Source organism: Eleginops maclovinus, chromosome 9 (genome assembly GCF_036324505.1).
Source record: "Eleginops maclovinus isolate JMC-PN-2008 ecotype Puerto Natales chromosome 9, JC_Emac_rtc_rv5, whole genome shotgun sequence".
NCBI classification, from domain to species: domain Eukaryota; kingdom Metazoa; phylum Chordata; class Actinopteri; order Perciformes; family Eleginopidae; genus Eleginops; species Eleginops maclovinus.
Window position 1 is genome coordinate 12743230 of NC_086357.1, and position 15136 is coordinate 12758365.

The 15136-nt window shown below is 39.7% G+C and overlaps 1 protein-coding gene across 1 annotated transcript in view; it reads left to right on the forward strand.

Moving 5' to 3' along the window:
- The window catches only part of lrp8 (low density lipoprotein receptor-related protein 8, apolipoprotein e receptor), a 148384-nt gene that overhangs the window by 113371 nt on the left and 19877 nt on the right, over window positions 1-15136 (forward strand). The window contains 4 exon segments of the mRNA XM_063891900.1: window positions 2621-2792; window positions 6134-6358; window positions 6996-7114; window positions 10937-11076. Of these exon segments, the coding sequence (XP_063747970.1) occupies window positions 2621-2792; window positions 6134-6358; window positions 6996-7114; window positions 10937-11076 (656 nt within the window).

The following is a 15136-nucleotide window of genomic DNA, read 5'->3' on the forward strand; positions in this document are numbered from 1 at the left end:
ACTAGCTGCAACTATACATCCCCATCATCCTGCAGAATTTCATTCCTTTGTCGGACCAGGTCAGACTGACCGACTCTACCTGTCTTGGATTTTTTCATCTCCACAACGTAAACATCTGCTTGGTTACAAATTAAATGGATTTTCTTCTGTGCCGGACAGCAGTTCCCAAGCCTGAAATTATCTTTTCCCTCTGCTTTATCTTAATTGGCCAACGGGCAGAACGGCTCTGAACTTGCAGGACAGATTAAAATGTATCTAGGGGATCAGAAAGCTGACTGTTGCTTTGCAGGGATATATTGAGGAGAGATAATAATGCATGTCGTGCTATCTGTATTGTCATAGCTGGAAAAAAACAATGAGTCAGCTTTGTTTCAATTAGAGAAGGACAGATTTCTGCGACTACAGTGATGAAGGATAAGTGATTTTTTCTTGAAAGAGTCATTCGGGGGATTTATGAAAGAGAAGTTTGATCCTTTTCTGTTCTTTTTAATGCATACTTTAAAATTTCTCGTCTTCTTTTTTTCTCTCTGCCACCTTACCGATCAGACTTTCTTTCCCCTGCTGTTATTAGATTAGTTTATTTACTTCAGTTCTTGCTTCCCAAAATTACATCCTTCTCCTCTTCATTTCACCATGACTATATCTTCCTCCATCACATTGCTTTTGCCTTTCTCTATCTTGTTTCGTTCCTCTCTCACTCTTTCTCCACCTCTCTCGGCTTGTGAAAATTATGATTTCAAACCTAGTAGTCAGAGGAAAATGATTGGAACCAAAAAGTAGTACAAATGTAATATTTTCTCTCTGTGCAGTAGCCTGTGTTAAACCAGGGCTGAGGAAACCTATTTAGGGATGGTTGGCTCTGTGTGAAAGTATGAAATTGTGTGCGTGTGGGCGTACCTCAGTGTGACTGTTGCCAAACTCTGTCTCGTTAGGCGGCATTTCAGCTTTACTGGACAGTGCGGAGTGGGGAGAAACATGACAGATAGGATAGAGAAGTGAAAATGAAAGAAAGAAGCAAGAAAAAGAGATGGATGGGTATTTGTGTAAGAGAGAGAATCCTGGACAGTAGCACTTTTGAGCTAAAACAAAGACAATGTTTGTGTGTTTACAGTTTGTGTGTGTCTGTCTACCATATGCAGGAATGCAATGTTATTTTTTGTATCCATATGAGGTTTGACCTTGTCAACTGCCTGACATTATTTCAAATGCTTGACTCATGCTCACCTACATCCTGCTGAAAAATGTGCCCAAGGTAACTGATGTGCCAGCCAACAGCTCACACTGAACAGAACCTAGAAACACTTTTGACAAGCTGTTGTACTAAAAATAGTCAAATCTGTCATGTGTAGATTTGGTGTACTTTGTCCACCTGCACATTGTGCTTTATTACATCACCCAGCAGCAGAACGCACACTCAAATACACACAGAAAGAAAGACCTTTTAAATGAGTGTCTCCTTTTTTAACGTTTCTTTGCCTTCAACTATGGCCACATTACGTAATGTATGTGTTCATTTTTCTGTGTAAATAATTCAGTGAGCAGCATTAAGTCAAAAGTATTCTGTGTGTGTACAAAATGTCTTCTCCTTATAAAAGGTTTATAGTAATAATTTATTTGATGCCCACATCATTAAAAAAACATGCATTAAAGACCTTAATAGTACAGTGCAGAACACAACACTGTTTATCTTACATCCTGTTCCCTCCTGGGAATAAAAATCCCAAATAATAAACATGGTGTCTTTTTATAACAGTATGTGTTTTTCACTGCTAAAGTACATCTGAAGAGGGGGGGAAGGGCGAGTGAACACTGATTGATTCCGAGGTAATACACATAGAGCTCTAATATGTAAATAGAATAGAATAAAAATGTTGTCTTAAATTGCCGGTACAGCAAACACTCAGTGACCTTGACCTTAACCTGTAGTCTTGAACAGCTAGCAGGCTTAACTCAGCAGATCATTTATGAAAGGAAGGGGTAAAGTTCACTAATGTATTCCAGCGCCTGGCCATGTAAAGTCTGGAGGTTTTTTTTATGGAATCAAGGGCAGGGATCGCCATTGCCGGTGTATAAGTGACTAATAATGTCAGCACGACTGCTTAAAATGTTATTTCGTATCACCATTTTGGCAATGTTCATGTCTTGTTGACGTGATGACTGCGTTTAATAACATCAAACTGTACTGCCAGTGAGCTGCATTTGTATGAAGTCAATGTGACCTTGTCTGTCAGACTCAGGAACAGCATGGATTGAATTACTTATCAAATATTCAGATATGCAGGTTCACCTTTGAAATACAGGTTTGGGTGTGTGCTTCATTTTATGTATCATCGTCCATATCAGCAAACTGTTCCTTGACACAAATACACTAGCTCACTTATGATTGACATTTTTTGAAATGGCCCACATCTTGTAGATAATTGGTTGAAAATGATTAATGTGATCTCTTTCGGGGTTACAATAGTAGGTTAATGGCTGTCAAGTGTCTCGGGACATCTCTTGAGATTTGGAACCAATCTGTCCGATCTCACCAATGTAAAGTTGTAAATAAATGGCGCATATTCTTTGGCAGACATGCTCAAACATTGTTGTGACGTGAATGTCTTTTCTATTCTCTCAGGAAAGAGTCCGTACCTGATGTTCACCAACCGCCATGAGATCCGTCGCATTGACCTGCTGAAGAGTGAATATACACAGGTTGTCCCCACGCTGAAGAACGCAGTGGCCCTGGATGTAGACGTGTCAACCAACAAGATGTTCTGGTGTGATCTATACCATCGTAAAATATACAGGTATATTACACACACACACACAAAAACACACACACCTTTAATCATACATTATGATTTGTTTAATATTTGTGCTCGCGATTAAATAAGGAAATGAGGTGTTAGGATATGTTCTATTCTTGTTCATCAGCCATTCTGTCATTCATTTGTCCTCAGCCCATCAGTCTTGCCTGCTTCAAACTGTCACACCTTCTGGTAGCAAGACCCACCTGGGGCCTGTGTGTGTGTGTTTGTTTGTCTGTATGCTCCCTTCTCACACCTGGAGGGCTGTGTCATCTGTCAGTAAAAGGTGGAGTTGTTTGTCCTTCAAGCACAAACAGTATTTGCACACACAGAATCACTGGTATTATTATTGTGTGTGTATATGCCTATGCATCACCCCGAAGGCTGACAGGTAGAGGGAGGGGCCTTCTATCATCTCAGCTGAGCCATATGCTCTCTCTAATTTCACTGCCTCAATAATCACCAGCATTACTCATTTGCATATGGACACACGCACATACACATTCTTCAACACAAACCCAGCGGTACTCTCAAGGGCTTGCGACAGAGAAAGGACGAATTAACTCATTCGTTATGATAAGCTTTGTAAGCATCAAATCAACATACAAAGACAATTTGAATAACTGCAGGTAGATCTGCTTGAGTTGATGTTGGATGAGTTGTTCTCCCTACCTTCCTTCAACACAATGAGTTTTTTTTTTCATTCACCCAAGAGCATTAAAGTATATCATCGGCTCAGTGCATTTATGCTGCTGATTTTGTGACGTCCACTCTTTTTTGCAAATCATAAGCTCCATAAAAATCCCATGGCCTTATTAAAGGCACAGTGCCCTCCACATTTACAGCTTTACTCATCAGATATTACTTTAACAATAAAAGCCCTGGATGAATACAGTGCTTCATTGCTTTATCAGAGGCAACTTCTATTCAAACAATCCTTTTAGCAAAGAGTAAACTCAAAAATTGCTGTGGCTTTTTCCGTAACGTGATAGAAAAAAAGTCCACTGAGATGTATTACAGGTGCTATAAATATCTTGTGAAATTTAGATTTCCTAGTTTAGTTTCAAATGGTCTAGGCACAGTTTTCAACAGGGCTTACATTTTACAATACTTTAATCGAGGTAATTGGTTTTGATATTAACAATATTGTTACTTGCTCATCTTTAATACGCTCTCCTGTTTTTTCAATAGCTGAATACTTTGAATCTTAAAGCTATATGATTGATTGCCACTTGTACCCAAGCATGGTATTTTCCACCGCAGTACTTTTTTCTCTGCTAAGGAGCTTTTTACCAAAAGTAAATAGTTGTTATTTTTAAAGTTATTCATCCTCATTTTCCCTCACTCCAACAGTGTGGTTTTCCAAGCTAATTCATAGTGATTAGCCAGCTACGGGTCGATGACTTTCACCTGTGATGGAGATGTCTGTAGTAAACAATAATACATCCAATTAAAGATGCAATCTGCTCAGTTGGTTTGGACTCATCAGTCTTTGTCTTATTTCTTACTCCAGTCTGCCCTCCATACATCCCTTCAACCTGCTTATTCTGCTTATTTAAGTTAATCTGAATATGTTTAACTAAAAACAGGGGCGTAATGATACACTGCCCGGCAAAAAAAAAGGTCACAAGCCAGTGGGGGGCAGTGCTATGATCTGGGGTTGCTGCAGTTGGTCTGGTCTAGGTTTCATCAACGTTGTGTGCCCAAAGAATGAGGTCAGCTGACTACCTGAATATACTGAATGACCAGGTTATTCCATCAATGGATTTTTTCTTCCCTGATGGCACGGGCATATTCCAAGATGACAATGCCAGGATCCATCGGGCTCAAATTGTGAAAGAGTGGTTCAGGGAGCATGAGACATCATTTTCACACATGGATTGGCCACCACAGAGTCCAGACCTGAACCCAATTGAGAATCTTTGGGATGTGCTGGAGAAGACTTTGCGCAGTGGTCCGAATCTCCCGTCATCAATACAAATCTTGATAAATGTTGTGACATTGCAGAAGCTTGTGGAAACGATGCCACAGCGAATGCGTGCCGTAATCAAAGCTAAAGGCGGTCCAACGAATATTAGAGTGTGTGACCTTTTTTTTGGCCAGGCAGTGTAATTGCCAATATTCTGTGAAATAATTCTTATTTTATGCATTATACGTCCACATAAAACTGTACAATAGGGTGTGTGAAGAATAATAATGACATGATTATTTTATTCAACAAGGCGTATTGTGACTTTGATTTCAAACAGAGGATTTTATATATAGTGTGGTATATTGACTTGATCACAGTTTCAGAATACACTTAACATTTTTTCTTCAGCCCTCAATGTGATTTTCTACGTGTGAGACAGGTGTTGGATGCATGTAATAAACCCTGGGACACGGAAGATAGATTATCCACCACAATACAGCAGCAGGCTTACTTTAACCCCATAGATGAAGATGTCTAAGGTGGCAAACAGTAATGCAGCCAATTAACAACACAAGCTGCTTCCAAGTCCCAGCTCATTCATCTCCTCCTCATCTTCTGCTCCAACTACCTCACCAGCCTTCTCCTTTAGTTAAGCTGCTCCTCCTGTTTATACTCACCATCTTAATGTGGTTTCTGTTAACTTAAATGAGACATAAGTTTCCAAGCTTTTCATCAAGGTTGTATTATTTGTAGTATTGTATAGATTCAAAGGCTTTATTGTGATATGCACAATAGCTACTGTTTAGTTAGGGCAACGAAAATATATAGTCCCAGGCTCCTTCAACAATGCAACATAAGTATATATTTGTTCAAAAAGAAACTGAGTTGAAATAAAATAGTGCAAGAGAGTAAGCATAAGTAATGCTTATGAAGTAGACTACATACATGGAAAAAACTAATAGAACAAGCAAATGTTGCAGAGAATGTTGTGGGTTACCAAGTACATGCAAGGAAAACCCAGTATAGCCCTTGTGTAGGAAAGACAATTCTGTGGTATGTTCAAAGATAAGAAGTGTAAATAAGGGGGAAAAAAAGATTGGACAGACAAGTGGAAGCAAGAGGAAAATGGAGAGAGATTGAAAGGACAAGCAACAGGAAAACACAGAGGGAGAGAAAAAGAGGCATGGGGTTTTATAAGATACTGTTAGATAAAGACACACTATTTCTCCTTCAGAGGAACTGTACAATGCTATTTCCTCAACATGTGAAACTAAGTATTAAAGTCATGTAGTACACTCCATCTAGCAATATAACAAAGTACAACATGTGTGATTTTTCGTCGTCTTCCTTTTCGACCTGTTACTAAATCATTGGTATTTCATGATTTCCACAACAGTGATTGACACAGCTCTTCTCGCCCACCCTCCAGTGCTTACATCAACAAGGCCAGTGACTCATCACAGCAAGTGACTCTCATCGACTCCCTCAACTCCCCCGAGGGCCTGGCCGTTGACTGGGTCCACAAGAACATCTACTGGACCGACTCTGGCAACAAGAGCATCTCCGTCGCCACAGGAGACGGGAGGAAGAGAAAAGTGCTGATAGCCACGGAGCTGAGCGAGCCGCGGGCCATCGCAGTGGATCCACACCAAGGGTGAGCTTTAGACAGATGGACATAAGAAGATGGCAAAGTCAATTTTTACTAAACCATAGCAACACTATTTCTGCACCCATCTGTTCGATTATGCAGCGCGACAATTATTTGGAAATATGACAGGACTCTTATCTGCCTCTTTCCCTTTCTCTCGGATGTCTTCAGTTCCCCAAAGGGCTCTTTTTACAACTCTACAAAACTAGACGAGCATGAAATAAATGCAAAAGATCCCAGCTTTCATTAACACACACACACACACACATACACACACACACACACACACACACACACCCACACACCCACACACACACACACACACACACACACTCGTAAATGTGATCCAATTTTCCAGTTTCAGAAGTTTTGCTCAGTATCTACTTTCCTCTAGTGTCTTCAAGGCCTTTTTCAGAATTAAAGCAATTTGATTTTGTCAAGAAAATGTGATCAAGAGTCAGACAAGGACATTGTGTGATATAGTACAGTACACATATTGAGATACTAGTTATTTTCTTAAAAATCACTATGACATTGCACATGAAGAACCTAGTGACTGCTCCTGAAACTGGCTCTTTTTTAAATCTTTTTTACTGAATTGTTTCCATCTATATGTAACTGGTTTGTATGTGCCTTTCCACAGATTTATGTACTGGTCAGATTGGGGAAATCAGGCCAAAATTGAGAAGGCCGGGATGAATGGAGTGGACCGACAAGTCCTGGTGTCTGAACACATCGAGTGGCCAAATGGAATCACTCTGGGTAAGGAAGAACAGAAAACATACAACTTTAAACACGCGAGGCTTTTTTAAGAGAACCATTGGATGATACAGTGACAGGGAACTTAATCTTCTCTGAGAGCAGTTTTATAAACACAGTTAAAATGTTAATATTGCTCTTTGGAGAAAGAGGGAAGTATTTGAGTTCACACAACCGAAAGAAAGAGACTCTGAAAAAGCAAGAAACAAAAAGACAATCAGCAAGAGCTAAGAGAAGAAATCAGTCTAGGGTTGCTGCAACCCTCGAGCTGCTCTTATTGTTATAGCTCAGTTTGTGTCTGCCTCTCATCAATCAAGCCAGCAAACACGGGCCTCGGAATTAATAAGCCAGACGCTCTGTGTCATCAATACCTCTCATCATCCCTTTCAAGTCCCTCCGCGGCACCAGCCAATTTCTCTGAGCTGCCCTTGCCTGAGGAATAAGAGAGGCACGCAGTTGCCACACTCTGTGGAATTGAGGTGTCACTACATGTGTATGAAAACAAATTATTTTTTAGAGTAAGGGGAATGAGAGAGTTGGCCAGACTGCTGTAGAAGGAGAGCTGGATTATGTTCGTTTGTTCACTGGTTTTATACAGGGAACATAACAGTTTTTTGTCAGAAAATGGAAAGGGGAAGTAAAATGAAAACGACTCATTTTCAAGGGTTGTTTTTTTGGCATGTTAATTCAGATTCCTCTTAAGTAACATTACATATTATGGATGTGATCTAACTCTTTTTTTAAAGTAGACTGCGATATTGTATTTTATTACACACTTTAATCTAAACCCAATATTAAAAGGGGAATCACAGTGTTGTTTCTTCCAGTATTGTCCCAATCTGAAATTTTAACTGAATGTACAGTGGGGCAAAAAAGTATTTAGTCAGCCACCAATTGTGCAAGTTCTCCCATTTAAAAAGATGAGAGAGGCCTGTAATTTTTATCATAGGTATACCTCAACTATGAGAGACAGAATGAGAAAAAAAAATCCAGAAAATCACATTGTAGGATTTTTAATGAATTAATTAGTAAATTCCTCGGTAAAATAAGTATTTGGTCACCTACAAACAAGCAAGATTTCTGGCTCTCACAGACCTGTAACTTCTTCTTTAAGAGGCTCCTCTGTCCTCCACTCGTTACCTGTATTAATGGCACCTTTTTGAACTCGTTATCAGTATAAAAGACACCTGTCCACAACCTCAAACAGTCATACTCCAAACTCCACTAAAGCCAAGACCAAAGAGCTGTCAAAGGAGACCAGAGACAAAATTGTAGACCTGCACCAGGCTGGGAAAACTGAATCTGCAATAGGTAAGCAGCTTGGTGTGAAGAAATCAACTGTGGGAGCAATTATTAGAAAATGGAAGACATACAAGACCACTGCTAATCTCTCTCGATCTGGGGCTCCACGCAAGATCTCACCCCGTGGGGTCAAAATGATCACAAGAACGCTGAGCAAAAATCCCAGAACCACACGGGGGGACCTAGTGAATGACCTGCAGAGATCTGGGACCAAAGTAACAGAGGCTCCCATCAGTAACACACTACGCCGCCAGGGACTTAAATCCTGCAGTTCCAGACGTGTCCCCCTGCTTAAGCCAGTACATGTCCAGGCCCGTCTGAAGTTTGCTAGAGGGCATTTGGATGATCCAGAAGAGGATTGGGAGAATGTCATATGGTCAGATGAAACCAAAATAGAACTTTTTGGTAAAAACTCAACTCGTCGTGTTTGGAGGAGAAAGAATGCAGAGTTGCATCCAAAGAACACCATACCTACTGTGAAGCATGGGGGTGGAAACATCATGCTTTGGGGCTGTTTTTCTGCAAAGGGACCAGGACGACTGATCCGTGTAAAGGAAAGAATGAATGGGGCCATGTATCGTGAGATTTTGAGTGAAAACCTCCTTCCATCAGCAAGGGCACTGAAGATGAAGCGTGGCTGGGTCTTTCAGCATGACAATGATCCCAAACACACCGCCAGGGCAACGAAGGAGTGGCTTCTCAAGAAACATTTCAAGGTCCTGGAGTGGCCTAGCCAGTCTCCAGATCTCAACCCCATAGAAAATCTTTGGAGGGAGTTGAAAGTCCGTGTTGCCCAGCGACAGCCCCAAAACATCACTGCTTTAGAGGAGATCTGCATGGCGGAATGGGCCAAAATACCAGCAACAGTGTGTGAAAACCTTGTGAAGACTTACAGAAAACGTTTGACCTCTGTCATTGCCAACAAAGGGTATATAACAAAGTATTGAGATTAACTTTTGTTATTGACCAAATACTTATTTTCCACAATCATTTGAAATAAATTCTTTAAAAATCCTACAATGTGATTTTCTGGATTTTCTTTTCTCATTTTGTCTCTCATAGTTGAGGTATACCTATGATAAAAATTACAGGCCTCTCATCTTTTTAAATGGGAGAACTTGCGCAATGGGTGGCTGACTAAATACTTTTTTGCCCCACTGTATGTTAACAAAAATCTTAACTTTAACAAAGTTATCCAAGAAAATGCTATTTCTGCTCTACATAAACGTCCATACTTTTCTTTTATTCTTCCACTTTAGAGTTAGATTTTATATTTATAAAGATGTTTGTATAAGTTCGACAGAACAAGTGTTTACTTATTATAGTTGTAAAGTATGTAGTACATTTTTTGTACTTTCTTAATTGAAAGGAAACGTGTTTAAAGTTATCTGCATTTCCTTCTTCATGCTCACTTACTGTAGTAAAGCACCTTTGCTGTCAGATGTGGTTGTATCTCACACTTGAATTTTCTATTCAACCACAGCGTTACTTGACGGCCTTTAGCAATAGGTCAAACATAGAGTCTTACGTAAACAATTTTGAAGACAGATACAAGGTGATAGAACTGTAAAACAGCAATGTGTTCTTTAAAGTAAGTCCAGCAAGACTAATCTACGACGGAGTATTAGGGCCACATATGAAGAAAAAAAATATTTTTGCCGTGACGAGATTAAAGTCGACACGGCGACTTTAAAGTCAACATGTCGACATTAAACTCGAAATGTCGAGAATAAAGTTGAAATATTATGTCGAGTTTAATCTCGACATGTCGAGAATAATCTCGACTTTATGTCAATTGACACGGTTGCTTTCTCTCTGAAACTATTCAGAGAGAAAGCAACCGCTCCACAGGTGCAGTTTGAGTCACGCATGGTTCTTACACTAATCACCACACTGTGGTTCTGCGCTAAAACAGCGAGGATCTCTTTATTGTTAAATCCAATTCGGAAGTATAATTTGACCAAATGATCTACACAAGCCATTTCGGATTCAGTGCAGGACCTGTGGGAGCGGTTGCTATGTCTCCCAACTAATTTCAACTTTATTCTCGACATTTCGAGTTTTATCTCGACACGTCGAGATTAAAGTCGACATAATATTTCAACTTTATTCTCGAAATGACATTTCAACTTTATTCTCGACATTTCGAGTTTAATGTCGACATGTTGACTTTAAAGTCGCCGTGTCGACTTTAATCTCGTCACGGCAAAAATATTTTTTTTCTTCATATGTGGCCCTAATACTCCGTCGTACTAATCAGTTTGCTCTAGCGCGCAAATATTTTCCCCGGTAAAGAAGTCAACCGGCAATATTACAATCACATCTGTGTTTTCTCAGCGCACGGCCTCAGCCGTCACGTCAAACAAGATTGATGGTGTGGCTACTGGGCCATTAAATTCATATACCTCTCACCCTAGGTCTTTTTTTGTGGAATGACCTCTCTCTCGTCTTTCATATCCAACCCCTCCCTCTTTTTTTCTTCCTCCTTGATTTTGCCCCCTCTGTCTTTCTTCCTCCTCTCAGACTTATCTAACAGGCGTCTCTACTGGTTGGACTCCAAGCTGCACCTGCTGTCCAGTGTGGACCTGAATGGAGACAACCGCAAAGTGTTGCTGTCCTCCCATCACCAGCTGGGACACCCCTTTGCCCTCACTGTGTTTGAGGTATTTAAGAAACAGGATCAAATAAAGCCACAGAATCAGTGCAACCAATGGTTTTTTGATCCTGTCAGTATACTGGGGTTTTTTTTATCCACTTTATGCTTTTACACATTATTTACAAAAGATTTGATTACTTATTTAGTTTTTCCCATTTTCAAGCTGGCTGTTGCATTTTAGTTCATGCTGGTGTGTTGTAAAAAGTCTAAGAGACAGTGACACTGTTACTGCACAATCCTGGTATATCTTTGTTTTACCACTATGAAATAACTGTTCCCTTCAGCAGCCAGATATCCAGTCTTGAAGATTACAGGTTTCCTTCAGCAGTAAAACACATTCAATCAATTCACAGCAATTTAGCATTTGATATATACAAGAGCAATATCAGGCTAAAAAAGGTAAAAAATACACAAACAAATACACCTCTTTTTTCAAATTGCCGTAAAATCTATTTCAAACCAGTTTGCTTGCAAAGTGTGAATGAAGATTCCTAGTGTATTATTAATGCATAAGAAAAGTAAGGTACATAGCCTTAAAAAACCTCTTCATCTGTAGTGTTTGTAGGAGGTATTTACCTGAAGCAAACAGGATTGTGCTGTCCTCTCTTATCACCGCCTCATGGTCGATGCTTCTCATATCTTGATTGCCATCTTGGCAGTGTATTTAGGTTTTTGCCCGCCAAATTTATGCACTAGACATGGGTTGTGCAAGTGATTTGCTATTTTTCTATCTTCTTTTTGTTAGAGATTGACTGAGAATAAATGAGAAATAGAGATGGTAGAATAAATATAACAACCGGATAAACTCAGAAAATCCTCTTTTCGTGAGCTGACCATTGTAGAGTCACAGTAGAGTACAGCAATCGATGGAGCTCATTTGGTTGTATTTATTGAGGCAGGAGTGAGTCAGTGTGTTAGAGCCTATCAAGTATAGATGATGTAAAGGATGTAGGTGGAAAAGAGAAGCAGTGGTGAGCAGAGGCGGATGAGGGTGAGGAAGTGGGAGGTGAAATGTGATCAGTAGGAAGTGCTTTTCTCCATTCCTCTCTTTGCTGCACACACTGTGATGATGAGAAGCAAAGAGAAGCGGAGACATCCATCATGTCCAGCTTAGTGTGCCTGTGTGTGTGCTCGGATTTATGTGTAAGTGTAAAAGAAGAGGAACAAAACCAACGTTTCGAGAAGGCAGTGAAAGCTCATCTCTGGAGATGAATAGCCCTCAGCTCGCTGCTCTTTGTTCTGGTCTGGATATGATATAGAACAAATTAAAAATCCCTTAACAGTGCAGCACATTGTCCTGGTCCCATCAGACCGATAATGGGAAGTTAATTTTTTGGAGTACCCTGTTACGAGTTATGAACTTAAACATTGAACCTTTTTTGTGCATTCACACTTTGCCTTTTTGACTCAGTGTCTAGGTCTGTGTTGAACTGCTTATTGGGCCGTGTTTACCCCAGTTGTGTAACATGCCATATACTGTATATAATGAGGCACCATTTATTGACATAGGGATGTTGCTAAAAAGGAGTAATACATCCAATTTTGACCTCTCCTGAATACACAAAAAAACATATTCTACTTTTAACGAGGTGTTGTATGCCATAAGAAAAGTGATAATCGAAAGGAAAAAGGGGGATTTGTACTTCTGTTTTTTTTCAGTTTTAAATGAGTTTTTTTAGGAATCCTTGCGCTGCTGATGAAAGCACCAGTGACTAATTGGATAGAGGGCTCATCAACCTTTTAGTCCTTTTTATGCTAAAACGTGGAACCAATGAAATGTAATGTAAAGTTTGCTTGTCATTTTGTTTGATAGTAAACCTTATATTCTGGGTTTTTGGACCTTTGACCTTGTTGTATTTTTAAACGTTTTATGAAAGAAATGACACAAAACATTCAGATGCTAGACCCCTTAATCTGAATGTTGAGATATAAGATACGTTCAGGTGAAACATACACAAATATACAGATACAATTTAAATAGAAAATAGAAACACCACCAAAATACTGTGGCAATTTTGGGAAATGATTGAGTGAGAATTGTGTGGGAACTGTGTCTTCCCAGTTCCACTTCTCACATCCACAAAAAGACTCTCGCATTTCATCTTACATGAGCATAAAATCACCACTCATATGCACTCCTTTTCCATATATACATACCCCTTACAGTAAAACATTAAAACATATTAGTTTTCACAACTGTTAGTTTGAAAGTGTTTATTATGGCCTGCTCAGCCTCTCTTGTTGCTGAGTTATGCACAGTTCATGTTAAAGGTATTTCATGTGAGCATATCACGTGCATCATCATACGATGTACTAAAGTTTCCTAACACTGCAGAGGTAAGTCGCAGGGTTTCTATATCAAAGTCTGTGCACACCATCACCAAACACACACACATACAAACCCTTCCAGTCAGGGTTCACCCCCTGCCTAGAAACAGAGCCTAGAGGAAAAGGATATTGCAGAGTCTAGCAGAGAGTAATGTTTTCTCTTTCTCTGGCTTTAGTATCATTGCATTACTGTTTATCCCCTCTTAGAGGAAAAGTTGAGATGAGTTAAGGAAAGGAAACAAACACAGTCAGGAAGAAAGAAAAACAAAAGTGCTGAGGCTCAAATGTGTCCTTTTACCATGAACTCAACAACGTAGGAGGATTTAAGCAGGCTTTAAAGGCGGTTTACGCCCCCACACAGGTGTTTTCATTTATTCTATTTGATTAGACCTCTGCTCAGGCTGAAGCTATGTTTGATATTACAAAATCTTTGTCCCTCGCATACAACAACGGATGCGACGGTTACACTACAAATATATTTGCTTGTCCACATGAAAAATGCATGGGACTTGGTGGCAAAATGTTCTACTTGCAGATGGTGATACTGTACGTTTAGCTGTAGATGGGGAGCTAACATGTAGCACACTAGCTGCGGCCAGTTAGCCTAGCACTTTTTTCAGTCACAATAGCTTTGAGAACTTCATCTGCTATTTTACTCATCATTTCACAACAGTTATTTCAATTAAAAAAGCTATTAAAGGGGGGAAATATAGCCCTCAGTTACCACATTTCCTAACAGTCACTTAGCAAGTGCATCAGCTTGTTAGCTTAACTAGGTGATTAACAGGACATTAGCTTTATTGGAAATAGTGTGGCAGGCAGGACCAAAAAAAAGATACAATGCAAAATGTCTGGCTGATAAAAATATTAGCAATAGACGATAAATAGTGTGACCTTGCTTGTCAAAGTTAGCTACAGTCACTTGGTACTGACAAAACAAAAGCAGGACACACATTCTTGTGTTCATCAGTCACATAGGGATCAATCACATTAATTTGATTTGAAGTAAACTTTGAAACTAAGGTGTGCAAAAACCCAGTTTTAACTGAGATAATGAGGAAAGTGTCAGTCAATCCCTATCTGTCCACACCCCAATTGCAGATAAGAGGTCTTATCAGCTAAAGTGACTACAAACACCTGTGTGGGTGTGCCATGCATGTGTAAAGCTTTAATACTCTGCAGCTTAGTGGAGATTAACACAAAATGTCTCCTAACACCATTTGATTCCTACACTGATGTAACAGCAGCCTACATTATTTTTTCATAAGTAAGGCTGATGCAACAAAGAGATACAAGTCAAACCCAAACAATCAAAGTCTTCAAATGTGGGTTTGGTTTGTTCAAGCTTTTATTTGTAGTTTTCTGGCATGACATCTAAGTAAAGAAACGAGAAACCAGAAACACATCAGGCAGAAGTGTCTGTCAAATAGAGACCAGTACTTGTCACAAGGTTTTTCTGGGACAAAATCTTCAAGGGCTGTTCTCCACTTGACCCTAAATAGACTTCACATCCATTTTGATGCAGTCTCTCCCCTTGACAATGGGAGACTGACTGAAGTGATGCAATGTCATGATAAACACAGCTTATGCATGCATGTTCTAGGCTATTATTTGACGCATCATTGAAAACTCACCTTGATCTTACAAAGACAACAATAACCTTCTCAGGTCTCCATTGATGTTGGAAGCTTTTGACGACAGATACGAAGATTGACAGTGAGAAATTGAAAGAGAAAAAC